The 16148-nt window shown below is 38.7% G+C and overlaps 1 protein-coding gene and 1 long non-coding RNA gene across 4 annotated transcripts in view; one reads left to right on the forward strand and one right to left on the reverse strand.

Moving 5' to 3' along the window:
• Positions 1-389: 389 nt before the first annotated feature.
• Positions 390-6463, reverse strand: LOC129048439 (uncharacterized). Its single transcript, XR_008510779.2, has 5 exons — positions 6303-6463; positions 5737-5764; positions 1654-1737; positions 649-730; positions 390-463 (listed from the first exon to the last, which is right to left on the reverse strand). It is a non-coding gene; the product is annotated as an uncharacterized LOC129048439 (long non-coding RNA).
• Positions 6464-6613: 150 nt separating this feature from the next.
• The window catches only part of LOC100453709 (cyclin-Y-like protein 2), a 35889-nt gene continuing 26354 nt past the window's right edge, over positions 6614-16148 (forward strand). For 2 of the 3 annotated variants that reach the window (XM_054523243.2, XM_054523244.2), the window contains exons 1-3: positions 6614-7169; positions 9640-9714; positions 11661-11695. In XM_054523243.2, the coding sequence (XP_054379218.1) occupies positions 6947-7169; positions 9640-9714; positions 11661-11695 (333 nt within the window). In that variant the 5' untranslated portion in view covers positions 6614-6946. The remainder of the gene's footprint in view (positions 7170-9639; positions 9715-11660; positions 11696-16148) is intronic. The other variant, XM_054523245.2, reaches the window with a different exon arrangement.

Below are 16148 nucleotides of genomic sequence, written 5' to 3' on the forward strand. Positions count from 1 at the left end.
ACCTCACAGCTTCAGTCAGTGTCAGCACAGCTAGGCAGCTTGCACCTAACACAAATATCAGTGGGCATAGTCCACAGGCACCTAATGACTCAGGAACTTTAACAGTCACTAAGAGTGTATCTGCAAGGAATAGTCCAACAACACATGGCTGGCCTGACCCAAGGTAACTATATGTCCAATCCAGGGTCATACTGAGTGGACATCTGCCAAACACAGGTCATTCCCCCTGCCTGCCATTGAGCGTTCAAAAGTGACTGGTGTAAGCAGACATGAGTGAGCTTATTCAACTCAGTATTTGCTTCTTCCGACGGGATCATACTCAGGATCTAGGTCATTGTGCCTTATTGGAGTCCTATACATTTCACTTGTAAATGATATTGGAAAATTAAATTACCATGTTGCTAGTCGTTCACAAAACATTTTTAAAAATTACATTCTAGAACCCGTATTAACATCCTGTGACCTGTAGAAAACAATAGAGAAATGTATTAGGCAAAAAGTTCTGGCAAAGACCAGCCTGATACTGGCCTGATTACTCAACCTCAGGCATTGGTCACATTAACTCACAGAGCTAACAAAAATAAAAAGTACTAGTCTTGTTACTCAAGACATTAGGAACTATCGATTTAGATAGATAAAAGATTTTACCTAACAAAATATTATAATGTCATCCTGAAGAATATGTCCATCTTCCAGAGAACCTAGGAGGTTATCATCACATCTGGAAAGCCTGACCAGGAATAACAGTGAAAGTTACATAGCTGCCTGAGTGCAGAAATATAATCTCTACTGAAAATAAGTTTTATACTAGGCACAAATTTCAAGACATCCATAGAATTTTTGCTCACAAAGTCAAATCACATGTACAAATTCCATATGGTTTAGAAGTTAATGGTGGTAAATTCATTATGCTTAAGGGAAGCGAAGTAGGACAAATGATTGGAACAGCAAATAACTCCAGGATTCATGATGAATTAATTGATAGAGCGCAAAATATCCAAGACCTTCATGACTTATGCTGTGGATGGGTAACAGAAGTTGGATGAGACAATACCCAAAAGTGATTCCCAGGTTTACCTAAACTAAACAATGGAAGACTGTAGAAGTTGCCATTAAGATATCTCATGAATATGGAAGATTATTATTCACTTCTGATGGGACAGGACGTTATAGGGCACCTGAAAAAATTCTCATAAAAAACGACTTTTACAAAATGTCAAGTTATGATATCCAAGATGAAACCAACGAGTCACAACATTCACATAATATACTGTACAACCCTGATCTCTTGACTGTCATAAAATCTTTCTTACCTCTAAACCAAAGTTTCATTTAATAATTTAATTTTTCTCATTTGTTCTGTCCTCTCAGCTTAAGAAAATATCATTACAACCTTTTTTTGTATGTTTTCATATATGCTTGCAAAGGATTGTAAAATTTTATTGTGATTATTCTTGCTTTAAGCCAAAACTTCCCTAATCTTTCTTTAGAGATTGTGGAATGGCATGCTAGTTTCCTTTCCATATCCAATAGTTTCTTCTGTATTCATTACCCTAGCTATACGGTCATGTCTTTTGAACCTCCCCTACAGCTAGGTATGGTCTTGTGACTAAGTTTTAAGCCAATAATTTGTAAGCACTGTGCTATAAGTACCTTCTAAAAAACCTTCCTTCTTCTTTACTCCCTCTACCCTGTTGTCTGGAATGAAGATCCAATAGCTGGAGATCAGTAGTCATCCTAGGTAAAGCAGGCAACATGGTCTGTTAACTCCCTTACTGGAAGATAAGTTTTACAAGAATAAGAACCTTGTTTATGTTGGTCCAAGCAATAGCCCCAGAACTTACATACAGTGTGCGGCATGTTTGCTAAGGGCTCAGGTACTAAATAGGTATTGAATGAATGGATGAATTAGTTTACTTTGGAGCCATAAAGAAACAAGGTCTCAGCTTATTTCACAGAATCAAGCTCCTGATTAATTCAAATCACAGCACTCTAACTTATTTCTCTTTGCTCTCTCAGACTTGCCAATGTCATGGTAGGATAGGATTTTTCTTAATGTACTTCAATATTATCTTCAACCAAAATGTTTTAAAATCTATTTTCATAACAATGCTTCCCAATATTTTCCTGTTTAGAGAGTTTAAAATTCTTCCATTTTTAAAGTCATGGATATCTGTGGGCTGGGTGCGGTGGCTCACGCCTGAAATCCCAGTACTTTGGGAGGTCGAGGCGGGCAGATCACGAGGTCAGGAGTTCAAGACCAGCCTGACCAACATGGTGAAACCCCGTCTCTACGAAAAATACAAAGATTAGCTGGACTTGGTGATGTGCACCTGTAATCCCAGCTACTCAGGAGGCTGAGGGCAGGAGAATCGCTTGAACCCAGGAGGCAGAGGTTGCAGTGAGCCGAGATTGTGCCACTGCACTCCAGCCTAGGGGACAGAGTGAGACTGTCTCAAAAAAATAAAAAGTAAAAGTAAAGTCATGCATACCTGTTTTTGAGTGTGTCTGTTGTTAAGTGCAGGCACTATTTTGTAACTTTGAATAGACATCATCTCAAGTCTACAAAAATTATCCAAAATGGTATCTAATGATATTTCTAGGTCTTCAGATGCTATTAATGCAGATTGTAGCCACTAGGTCCTGAGGGTTTTACTAGATATTGGTTACTGAAACTGAACTTTCTTGAATTCTTTTTTTTTCCCACTGTGTTTTCCCACATTTCAACATATCACCTATTTTTGTCCTCGAACTTAAATATTTTCAACAAAATTAAATTACATATGAATCATCCCTTCTTCCCTGATTTTTAAAATTACCCATTGCTTCCTATGATGATGATTCTTCTGGTCCTTTTTGTAGTGAACTTATGTTAGAGTTTGTAAATACTCACACATTTTGGAATTGCATATAATTTTCTTCTTCTTTTTTCCTCTTCCCCGAAAGTTGTCGTTACTATTTTTAACTCTTTGTGGGAAAAATTAAATCCATGTTTCACTTTTTTGATATACTTATTGGTAATTGAACTCCTTGGTTTACGCTCAAATTGCTTTTTCAGTTATCCACTTTTAGGGAAGACATTATTTGGGTTTTGTTTAGTATATCGAGCTTTTTTGTTGTTGTTGTTAGATGTATCAGGAACTGTAGACTTTTCTATACATAGTATCCTTTTTCCCACAGTAGTTTTTTGAAGTCTATTAAAATAAAGGTCATCAAAAGATCTCTTCCTAAACCTTTCCTCTACCAGAAATACCTCTGGAATGACGTGGTCCTTTCTCCTATCTTGCTTTTGTAGAAGTTCAAAGCTAATCTGCCCTGATCCGGATTGCATGCACTTGTGCCTTTTGGGGGCCCTTCTGCATTCGTTCTTCCTTCTCTTCTAAACTCAAAAATGTATTTTCTCGGTTGGCTCTTTCCGTTTAACATAGAAGTATACTCATCCTTTTTGTTGAATCTTGGAATAAAAGGCTTTCTTTACCATATTTACCCTTTAACTACTACCTACATCTCTCTTCTCAGCCAAATACTTGGAAAGAGAAGCCCTCAGTTTGTGTCATTGTTTTCTCACCTCCAGTTCAATACTTTACCCATTACCTGACATCCAGCTCACTCACACACACACAAGCCCAATAACTAAGTTACCATAGCCAATTTGTAGCTTTCCTGCCCTCCTGGCAACATTTGACTCTGTGCATTGAGATAATATATGTTGAGTACCATTGACCAGGCACTGTGTTAGGTGCTGCTGTTACAGAAATGAAAAGCAGACATCATCTCCTTTCTAATGACTTACAGAGGCAGCCATTCCTGATTTATATGCAAGTCTCTTGACTGCCAGTGCTCACTTTGCCAAGCTTCACTTAATGCCGTGGAAATCACCCTATTCTCCAGGGTTTTTTTTCCTCCCAATTCTTCTTACTGTACACAACTTCTCAAGGTAATCACTTCCATGCCCACGGCTTCAGTTGCATTCTCTATTCTCTGAGGACAATAGAATTTTAAATGTTTTGTTTCATGTAGTAGCTTTATTTTATACAAGGTGCCTCATTTGCTATAGCCATAGATTCAGAATTGCTCCATGAAAGTAATAAATGAAAAATGGTGATATTATTAGCGTGCAAATTTTAGAAAATTTCCCCAGTTATTCTTAATGGTTTGATTTAGTATGTGTGTTATTTTTGAAAACATATGTTGGGATGTCACAAATGGACTTAGCCTACAGAGATTTATATTCAACTTTTGACCATAGAATTCCATTTTATGTGACACTGAGAGTAAAAAACTATCTTTTCCTCCTTACCTATTTCACTTCCTACATTCTCTGCCAGGAGGAAGGCACTGCTACATACCCAGTCTTCCCCAGCAGAGCCTGAGCAGCTCTGTTTTCCCTCTACTTCCCCTCTTCTTTCACATCTCTTGACCACGCACTTCCTATTCCATCTCTGAAATGATCGGAAAACTTTTTCCTCCACTTTTGTCACTGCCACTGCCTTTATCATTATTCTTCTTTTAGAGAAAGTCTCTTAATTGGTCTTGTTACTTCCTTCAGTCTTTCCTTATTATACAGACCACTATACACACATCTGACAGAGACTCTTCACCTTTGTATGGTTCAATGACTCAAATTTTTGGAATAAAATTAAAGCCATCCCAGCATCAAATTTGGGGTCAAATAGAGGTGGGTCTGTATCCCAGGTTTATACCCTGTCCAGTAGTGTGGTCTCAGAAAACTGAACTCCTTAAGCCTTTATTTCTGTATCTGCCTATGAGCATTAAGGGTTAGGACTGTTTTGGCCTGCCATGGTGGCTCACGCCTGTAATCCCAGCACTTTGGGAGGCTGAGGCAGGCGGATCACGAGGTCAGGAGATCGAGACCCTCCTGGCTAACACGGTGAAACCCCATCTCTACTAAAAATAGAAAAAATAACCCGGTGTGGTGGCGGGCACCTGTAGTCCCGGCTACTCGGGAGGCTGAGAAAGGAGAATGGCGTGAACCTGGGAGGCGGAGCTTGCAGTGAGCCTAGATCGCGCCACTGCACTCCAGCCTGGGTGACAGAGCAAGACTCCGTCTAAAAAAAAAAATAAATAAAAGTGAAAGGACTGTTTCACACATACAGTTACTGGCATGTAGAAGGGACTTAATCAATGTTGAATGAAGCGGAGGCATTTTAAAATCCACATCAAAAAAATGTTTTTCTTTTAAAAATGTGCTAATCTACTATGTCACTTTCCCTCCAAGCTTGACTTCTACCTTTACTTTCTGATATTGTTTGGGCATGTCCCCACCCGAATCTCATCTTGAATTGTAATCCCATAATACCCACTTGTTGAGGGAGGGACCCAGTGGGAGATGACTGGATCATGGGGACAGTTTTCCCCACGCTGTTCTCATGATAGTGAGTGAGTTCTCATGAGATCTGATGGTTTTATACGTGTTTGACAGTTGCTCCTTCACACGCTCACGCTGTCTGGCCTGCCACCATGTAAGAAGTGCCTGCTTCCTTTTCCACTGTGATTGTAGGTTTCCTGAGGCCTCCCCAGCCATGTAGAACATGAGTAAATTAAGCCTCTTTCCTTTATAAATTACTCAACCTTAGGTATTTCTTTATAGCAGTGTGAAAATGGACCAATACACTTTCTGACAATCACGCTTGAGTAATTGGGGAATTCATACTACCTGGGATCAAATCGTGGCCCCAGCCTGCGCAGTCGTGTGACCTTGGGGAGATAACTTACCTCTCCATTTCAATGTCGTCTGTAAAACCTGTAAAATGAGATTGTTCTGAGGGTTAAATGAGCATAGCATAGTTAGAACACTGTCAGGCACATACCGATTGCCAGATGTTGAATATTCATCTTTACTGAATTAGGACTGTGGTACCCCACTTTACGGCTCCCTATTTTGTATGACAAAATCATGCTTAATGCTTTGTTAGTAAAAGAGAGAAAATCTGAAAGTCCTTGCCATGGAAGGAAGAAACAGAGGGGAGAAAAGGGAGTTGGTAAGTCTCAGCATTTCAGAACTTGGAGGGACAAGTTAGGTTTCTATTTTATGGAGAAGGAGGTGGAGGCAGGATGGGTCCTAAGGTGTGATTCAAGACACACAGCCATAACTCTTTATTGAGAGTAGAGCTAGGGCCCCAGGGACTGCTATGGTCAAGCTGCAGACAAAAACTCCACTCACTGGAAGACAGGAGAGGAGTATTTAGTTACAAAAGCAGTCAACAATTCAGGTGTATCTACATTGAGTCAGCAAATAAAAGTTGTTCAACTTGGTTGCTAATGGGACCCACTCTACTAACCGAGGGTTTGTATAGAACTCATAGAGGAAGATGGCTTCAAGTAAGGAAACACCTTATGCTTTTCTTAGGACTAAAAAGCTCAGGAAGCTGGTGATGAATGAAAATCTTAGTCCCACTGGCACTGCACGAGGGGCCAGGAGAGCAGCAGCAGCATAAGTCACAGGGTGGGGCAGGCCAGGCAGGGGCATTCTGAGCTGTAGGGGAGCGGTGGCAGCCAGAGTGGGGCATTGTGAGCTGTCAGGGAGGGCATTGTGAAGTGTAGGGCAGGGCATTGTGAGCCACAAGCCTGGGCTCCCACCTGGGCCAGTGGGCTTCAGTCTGTAGGTGACTACAGAAGGAGGAGGAGCTCCATCTGTTCTCTCTTCAGGCAGTTGTTGTGTCTCTCAGCGCTTGTTGGGTTCACAACCTATTAAATAAGCTCGCTGGTCTTCACCCTCCCAGACAAGTCAACTCAGGGGAGGCGGCAGGGCACGGGCCTTGGCCTGCAGCCCCAGCCGGGGCTGGGGCTGGGCTGTGAGGTGGGCAGGCGAGCAGCGGGCAAGACCATCTCTGCATGTGCAGCATAGCCTCGGCCTAGGGCAGCGGGAGTGTGTGGCCAAAGCTGTGAGCAGAGGCACAGGTGGTGACAGGAGTAGAGGCACCCCATGGGAAACATACTGACCTGTTGTGTGTGTCCCAAGGCCAGCCCCGAGTTGCACCAGCACGAGGGGTCGGTGTGTCACTGTGAGTCTGAGACCTATGAGGCAGCAGCTGGGGACCTGATAGCAGGAGTGCCTGTGGCTGCGGCTGTAGAGCCTGGTGAGGTGACTTTTGAAGCTGGTGAGGGCCTCCACATGTACCACATCTGTGAACGGGAGATGCCTGAAGGTAAGGAGGTGACAGGTGCCTTCTGCCCTCGGCACACTTCTGGCTGCTGCTATCCCCAGGGTCCTCTGGGAGGCATCCCCCACCTCAGGCTCCCTTCTGCCTGTAGCCAGCTATCCTAGGGCTCTCCAGGAACAAAACCTGGCTTGCCTTGCATTCCCACCCCTTAGTCTTTCCCCACAGAGTCCAGTTAGTTTATTGTTTCCTTCTCTCCAAAACTCCCAGTTCTTGCTCCCTCATCTCATTCTCCCCTTCTGTCATGGGACCATTTATTTATGGCTGTTCTTGTCTGTAGCTCTGTTTAGTATCCTTTGGGACTCTGTTGAGGCTTCTTTGGAATATTCTCTTCCTTTTCTCAATAAAAACTCAAATATCCCAACTTTCCAGTACCCATCCCATTCTCTTTATACCTATCCAGATGGCACCTAAGTGAAGGAACCAGGTAAGTGCCTAATTGTTTCCTTTGTTAAAGTAGCCATATCTCAGGACAATTCATACTGAAATATTTGGGGATTTCTTATTTAAAATCAGAATGCAGGTTGCCATAGGAGAGACTATATGGGTTGCTTTAAGTCACCTTGATAGAAGCTGCTTAGTTTCTTCTAACTAATTTGAACACAGAAGGAAAGAAAATGCAGGGTGCTTAAAATAATTGGGAAAGGTGTGAAATGTCATGGCCAGGGCTGCAGAAAAATGGGTGTGGGGGGGGTTGCCCCAAAGGAGTTTACCTATGAGGCTCTGATTACTTTAAAATTCTTACTTTAACACAAAATGTGTCTCCAGATTTATTCTGGCTTCTTAACAGACATTATTTACCTCTTCGTTCTAAAAGAGAGGTGGGGATGATTTGTGGTCAAAACTTTCGAAAGACATAAAACGTAAATGTAGACTTTGAATGTGTAATATAAAGATTGAAGGTTAAAATGTCAGACCTTGCCTGTGTAAGAGTGTTTGTTGCCATGGCTTCCCCTTTGTCATTCCCCCTCCTGACAGTAGCATCTTGTTCAAAGATAAGAAATTTAGGGTTTTTCAGTCTCTACACTACTGCGAGAGGCGGGGTATGGGAGGGGGTAGAAAAGAGAAAACAGTTGATTTGCCTCTAAAATTTTGCAAAGAGATGAATCTAAGTAAAAAGAATTCTGGGTAACAATATGGTTCTTGAATAAAAACTAAATTTTTCCAAATAGAAAACATTGTATCATAAAGATATGAAATCCACTGGCTCTTTGGTTTCATTTAAATGTCAGAGATTTATTACTGTAGAGGAAATGTCTTATAGCTCTTCTATTTAAACTTTGATTGGGCTTCGTATAGCCAAGACAATCCTAAGCAAAAAGAACAATGAGAACACATGGACACAGGGAAAAGAACATCACACACTGGGGCCCATCAGGGAGTGGGGGAAAAAGGGAGGGAGAGCATTAGGACAAATACCTCATGCATGTGAGGCTTAAAACCTCGATTTTGGGTTAATAGCTGCAGCAAACCACCATGGGACATGTATACTTATGTAACAAACCTGCATGTTCTGCACATGTATCCCAGAACTTAAAGTGAAAAAAAAAAAAAAAAAACACTTTGGTTGGGCTTTTATTTTTTTCAGAGGTAGAATAATTAAGACTCATGATGAGTGTGACTTTGTAACTTGGAGTATTATACTCACTTTCCAAGATATTTAAGAATTTAGAATAAACAAATATGTGAATTAATTCATTATACCTTTATACCCAAAGCATGTAAGTACTTGTGTAAACATACTCCGCTTGGTGGTGTAAGGAAAGCCTCTGAGTGATTTTACACACCAGTTAATAGATGGGTAGTGTTGGATGAGAGCTCAAAAAAGGCTCTTTATTGTCATTCTTTAGGATTACAGCACAGTTTATGTATGTCTCATTTGGTTCTTTGCAATACAAATAAGGCCTATATATGTTCTCCCTACATTTTGCTAATGAAGAAATGAAGACTTAGAGATCTCATGTGACTATGGAAGACAGCTACTCAACAGAACTAAGGTTCTGTGTCCTCAGAATGACATAGAAGAGACAGATATGCTGAATTTACTTTTTTAAAATTTTAAAAACTCCAGATTACATCTTATATTTTGCCTATAAAATAGACCTGTCTTTTAAAACATACTGCCATCTTGTTTTATTCTATGCAGTTGATTTTACACAACTTAAAGGCAAATTTACCTTTTTTTAAAAAAAAAAATAAAGGAGAGTCTCACCATGTTACTCATGCTGGCCTCAAATTCCTGACCGGGGCTCAAGTGATTTTCCCATCTCAGCCTCCTGAGTAGCTGGGACTACAGGCATGTACCATCTTGCCTGGCTCTATCTTCTGTCTATACATTCATTTCAATGGATAAGAATAAAAGTAGAGGTAGTGAAACAGCCTAAATGCAGCAGTCAAATAAATGACTTGATAAATTTTTATAAATGATCACATCTTTTTTTCTTCTCTCCCTCCATAGATATACCTTTGGAGCCCAACCCTTCTGACCATCCAAAGGCAAGCACAATATTCCTGAGAAAATCTCAAACAGATGGTGAGACAACATTGTTTTTTCTGCCAAGAAAAAGATTGAAAACTCTTGTTGTTTGATCAGATGTATTATAGAAAGTATTTACAAAAACTCATATTGGTTTAATCTTTTCAACTTTTCACATATTCACTTGTCTTATTTTAATACGTGATATACTTTTTTTAGTTGTTACTGTGTTAGTGAAATCATGTAAATTTTTTAGTTATACATTTTTCCATCTTTTTATCAACACAATTTGTCGTGTGATGGAGGAGTCATAGATTTATCTTTATTTATAATTCTTTGCCCCTTTTCCCTTGCTCCTAAGAGTACATTTTAAAGATAGAACTTAGGCTTCAGCTTGGTTTCCATTTAAACAAAAAAAAAACATAGTTGTTCATCAACAGAGATTGAATCTGTGATTTTGGCCTCCTCTTGCACAGTCCTCTGATCACATGCATTTATCACATCCAAGTTTATGCTTCTTGAAACTTTTAAGTTATTAACCTTTTCATCTGATGTAAATTTAAACATGCCCTACTTCTGCTTATTTTCCTTGTTTGTTTGCTAAAAAGCCATACACGGCCAAGTTTTCCAGTTGATTTAAGCAGCAAGAATACAAGTGAGGATCTATAATAATATGGGAAGTAATGCAGCACAGTAAAATATGAGAGTTTGTAACCTTTCTTTTTGTAGTTTTGAGTAGACTTTGCCTGTCTTGAGTAAGTTTGCCTGTCTTGAGTAAGTTAGAATTTGTGTTCATTTTTGCGTTACTGTAGAGAGGTACCTAAGGCTGGGTAATTTATAACAATAAGAGGTTTAATTGGCTCATAGATCTTCAGGCTGTACAAACATGGCTTCAACATCTGCTTCTGGTGAGAGCCTCAGCAAGCTTACAATCATGATGGAAGGCAAAGGGGAAGCAGGTGGTTCCACACAGTGAGAAGGGAGGGAGAGGGAGGTAGAGGGAAGGTGTCACACTCTTTTAAACTACCAGAATGAGAATTTGCTTCTTACCATGGGGATGGCACCAAGCTATTCATAAGGAATCCACCACCATTACCCAAACACCTCCCACTAGGCCCTGTCTCCAACATTAAGGGTCATATTTTAACATGAGATTTGGAGGGAGGAAAATATCCAAACCATGTCAGTGTTGTTTTTCCCAGTTCCTTCCAGAGCTATGGGCTTCTCACACATAGAGAGCATGGAAGAGGTAAAACAAAAGCTATTCCATGTCCCTCACTCTTCAGTGGTAGGAATGTTTGCCTGCAAGGTCCTTCCAGCATCAAAAGTGGAGGCGGTGTAGGAAACAAAGCATGGCCTAAGTCCTCTTGGAGCTTTTATTATGCTGGCCTTTTTTTTTTTTTTAAGAAAAAAATGATTTTTTGTGCTGCAGACACCATGTCCAAGCAGGTTTGTATAGTCATTTTAAAATTTAAATTGAAGATAAGTTACTTTCCAGTTGTTTTGTTTTTAGTGATGTATTAGTAGATGATCACTAAGTATGGTTCGAGAAGCTTACAGGGATTCTGGTGCATCCAGAGATAGGTGCCTGGCCAGAAAGTAGTTCTTAGAGCTGTTAACTCTTAGATTCTGGCAAATAAAGTAAGCTATGTGTAAATGCAGAATGAGAAAATACTCACAGCTCATATATGCAACAGTTAAAGTTTTTTATTAGCTAACTTTTTCATCTGTCCTCATTTTTTTTTTTTTGCCCTTTTGTGCACAAGGATTCTTTCATTCGTATGTAAAAGAAACAAAAAGTAAACTAGGTCAAAAAGTAAAACTAAGTTATTAGATTTTACTTTATGAGATTTACCATGCCAGATAATTTAAATATAAATTGTTGAAAGTAATTTTTTTAAATGGAATTTTTTCCCATTTAGGAGTAATTAGTAAGACATTAACTACTACTCTTATTTTATGGTATTTGTATCAGAAGTGACCATTTTCTTTTTCATTCTTAGTACAAGAAAAAAGAAAAAGCAACTATACAAAGCATGTACGTAAACAGTCAAAAAGTTAAGAAATTGATAGTTTGATATAAAAATATGTCTCTCTTGATTCCTTTAGATTATAACGGGGACCCAGTGGTGATAACATGGACCTCTTTTTGTATTTTCCTAAGTATAAAATTTATTCAGAGAAGTCTTCAGCTTAGAAATTTTAAGAATTTCTGACATTTAAGTTAAATTTCAATATTCTGGTTGTGGTATAAAGATCTGCCTTAAATATTTAATCATATTCTTAATCAAATAACAAAAACAAAATAGCTAAGAATTAACAAATAACAAAATAACAAATACAGAATAACAAATAACAAAAATAGAATAGCTATCAGCACTGTCTATTGACTTTGTCGTAGCAGGTGAAAGCATACCTTCCTCACTACACCATGACCTTATTTTTCTCCCTCTGTTTCTTCCAATTGTAGCACACTTTTAATTAAATCAGTAATATTTACATGATTATGACTATGCAAATTCTATTCACTGCTAAGTCATATGATGTTTTCACTGTACCTCTGCATTATATGTCCTTCATTCTTTCTCTGAAACAGTTCTGAAATCTGAGCATTTCTGCACTTTTTCTGGATCATCTCTTTTTCCCTAGCCTATGTTACTTTACCCAGCCAAATGCAATAAGTAGCCCCTGGCTGGTCTGTTTGCTTTCACATCCATTTTTTTTTTCAGCCTGAAGCTAATTTTCTGACTATATTCATTTGCCTGTTTTCTAACAGCTGTTTTCCCCTAAGTGCTGCAGCATTTATCACATGCCTTTCAAAGATACTTTCCATCTGCTAAAACACATATGTTCCTTTTTTTTTTTTTTTTGCCTGGGGTGGGGGTTAACTTTCTTTGGCATTTTGTCATCCTAGTTCAATACAGAGTGGCTTTCCCTAGATATGCTCGATGTCTGCTTTTCTGTGCTAGCTCCTTGAAGTCTTTTGGGATCTCACATAACTGCCATCTTGTGTGGGATCACCTGAGTCCTAGATTCTGTTTCCTTCTGTCCTGTTATCCTCACTAGTTGTACTTGAGCACATTTTCCTGGGCAGAGATGTTTAGGGATCTGGCCAGTCTTAAAATCCCTCCTTTTAGATACAGAGTAAACTTCTAGGTTGAATCTAAACTTTATGGTTCTAAAGATATTTCGCAATTGTGCTCTCATTACAGTGTTGTTCTTGACTCTATTGCCATTGTGAGATACATTATTTATAACCAGGTTTTATGTCTCTGTGGAAGCTTTTTAGAAGCTTCTCTCTCACTGAGATTCTGAAATTTCATAACAGCTTGGTGGGAATCTTTTCATTTTATTGAGGCTACTAAGTCTGAAGACTATCTCTTCTTGAGAATTTTTTTATTTTCTCTGTTCCTTTTTTTCTGATAGTCTTGTTATTCAGACACTCAGCTGCTTAGACCAGTATACCTGCATTGGTTTTTAATTTTTCCCCTTCGATTTTTCAGTTTCTGTGACTTTTTACTCTAATATTTCTATTGAATTTTATATCTTTTTCAGAGTGTTTTCAGATTTTTTTTTTAAGTTTTGCTCCTGATTTTGACTAGTCCCATGAATCCCTTTTTTCAATTGTTTTGATGTCTCTTGTTGGAGGCTTCCCTCCAATGTGTGGTGGTCCCTGGCTTTATTTGGAAGCAGGACTTCTGTTAACTGGTGGCACTCAGTGTGAGGTGTTGGAAGCCAAACTAGCTGTTCATTTGTGGGACTTCAGTATATTATCTGGGGATCCTTATTCGAGCCAGTTCAGTTTCTTCTGAGAAAGGATCTCCCAATTTTCTGCCTGGGAAGTAAAAGAATGGCTACTTGCTTTCCAAAAGCAGAATTAGGGAAGCAAGTTGGAGTTCTATTTTTGGTGTACAGTTTTCTTTATATCTCAGGTTTAAGCCGTGGTATTTCTGAACCTAGAAATTCTCAGGTTTGGTATATCCAGAGAACACACATCTAAGTTTCTTATCAGATGGGTGGACAGGTGGACTTGGGGCTCTAACCACAGATTTTCTGACCTTGCTGGCTTTTGTTTTACATTTTACCCTACTTTCCAAACTTCCATTTGCCTGTAAGTTCACAGCCTGCCTTTAGTTCTACAAGACAAACTGGCTTGCTTCTCTTCCAGTCACTCTCCGTAGGGACCAAAGTTGTGCTTCTGTGTTATTTACCACTCCTTTATCTACATTTTATGTCCCAGCATTTATTAAAAATCATCTCTGTCAACCTTCTCTCTTGATCCTGTGTGTAACCTGTATTTTATGTATGACTAATGAGACTTCCAGAGGCAGAGGAAATAAATTTGTGTTCTATCTATTATATTTAATCCAAATTTAGGACCTATATTTACATGTGAATCAAAGTTTAATTTCAATATAATTAGTGGTATTAACCTAGACAATTTTTTTAGTGATGTATCTATAATAAGCATATTATACTTTTCTAAGGCCTTGTTTAATATTTTTATTCAAACTTTCACTGCTGTGTTATCCTATTACCTCACAACATAGATGGAGCTGTTTTCATGAATGCCCAAAGTGTTAGAAATATTTAAGTTAATTAAAATTTGTTTATTTTTAGCCTGGTCAACATAGCAAGAGCTCATCTCTACAAAAACATGTACCCTAAAACTTAAAGTATAATATTAATAAAATTAAAAAAAAAAAACGTTAAGGAACAAATTAGCCAGGCTTGGTAGCATGTGCCTTTAGTTTTACCTACTCACAAGGCTGAGGCAGAGGATCGCTTGAGCTCAGGAGTTTGAGGCTGCAGTTAAGTATAATTGCACCACTGCACTCCAGCCTAGGCAACAAGGGGAGACCCTGTCTCAGAAAAAGAAAAAAGTTATTATTTAAAAACATTTCTAAAATTTGTCCTGCCGAAAAGGAGAGAGGAAAACGTAAACTTGGGTTTTCATTTTATTTTATATTTGCTGGGAAGAATGCCGTAGTTTATTTATTTATATATTTTTATTTCCATAGGTTTTGGGGGAAACAGGTGGTATTTGGTTACATGAGTAAATTCTTTAGTGGTGATTTGTGAGATTTTGGTGTACCTGTCACTTGAGCAGTGTCCAGTGAACCCAATTTGTAGTTTTTTATCCCTCACCCCCGTCCCACCCTTTTCCTTGTGTCCCCAAAGTCCATTGTATCATTCTATGCATTTGCATCCTTATAGCTTAGCTCCCCCATATGAATGAAAACATATGATCTTTAGTTTTTCATTCCTGAGTTACTTCACTTAGAATAGTAGTCTCCAATTCCATCTAGGTTGCTGGGAATGCCATTAATTTATTCCTTATTATGGCTGAATGGTATTTCTTAATCCATTTGTTGATTGATGGGCATTTGGGCTGATTCCATATTTTTATAATTGCAAATTGTGCTGCTGCAAACATACATGTGCAACTATCTTTTTTGTATAAATATTTCTTTTCCTCTGGGTAGATACCCAGTAGTGGGATTGCTGGATTGAATGGTGGGTCTACTTTTAGTTTTCTAAGGAATCTCCACACTGCTTTCCATAGTGGTTGTACTAGTTTCCATTTTTACCAGCATTGTAGAGAAGTGTTTTAACCACATCCACACCAACATCTATTATTTTTTGATTTTTTGATTATGGCCATTCTTGCAGGAGTAAGGTGGTATGGCATTGTGGTTTTGATTTTCATTTTCCTGATCATTAGTGATGTTGAGCATTTTTTCATATGTTTGTTGCCCAGTGATGTATCTTCTTTTGAGAATTTTGTATTTATCTCCTTAGCCCACTTTTTGATGGGATTGTTTGTTTTTTCTCTTGCCCATTTGTTTGAGTTCCTTGTAGATTCTGTATATTAGTCCTTTGTCAGATGTATAGATTTTGAAGATTTTCTCCCATTCTGTGGGTTGTCTGTTTACTCTGCTGATTGTTCCTTTTCCTGTGCAGAAGCTCTTTAGTTAAGTCTCAACTGTTTATCTTTGTTTTCATTGCATTTGCTTTTGGATTCTTGGTTATGAAGTCTTTGCCTAAGTCAATGTGTAGAAGGTTTTTCTGATATTATCTTCTACAGTTTTTTTGGTTTCAGGTTGTAGATTTATGTCCTTGATCCATCTTGAGTTGATTTTTGTATAAGGTGAGAGTTGAGGATCCAGTTTCATTCTCCTGCACATGGCTTTGCCAATTATCCTGGCACCATTTGTTGAATAGGGTTTACCTTCTTCACTTTATGTTTTAGTTGGCTTTGTTGAAGATAAGTTGGCTGTAGGTATTTGGGTTTATTTCTGGGTTTTCTATTCTGTTCCATTGGTGTATGTGCCTATTTTTATACCAGTACCATGCTGTTTTGGTGACAGTGCCTTATTGTATAGTTCGAAGTCAGATAATGTGATGGCTCCAGTTTTGTTGTTTTTGCTTAGTTTTGTTTTGGCTATGGGGGGTCTTGTTTGGTACCATATTTTAGAATTGCTTTTTCT

Source organism: Pongo abelii, chromosome 8 (genome assembly GCF_028885655.2).
Source record: "Pongo abelii isolate AG06213 chromosome 8, NHGRI_mPonAbe1-v2.0_pri, whole genome shotgun sequence".
Lineage (NCBI taxonomy): Eukaryota > Metazoa > Chordata > Mammalia > Primates > Hominidae > Pongo > Pongo abelii.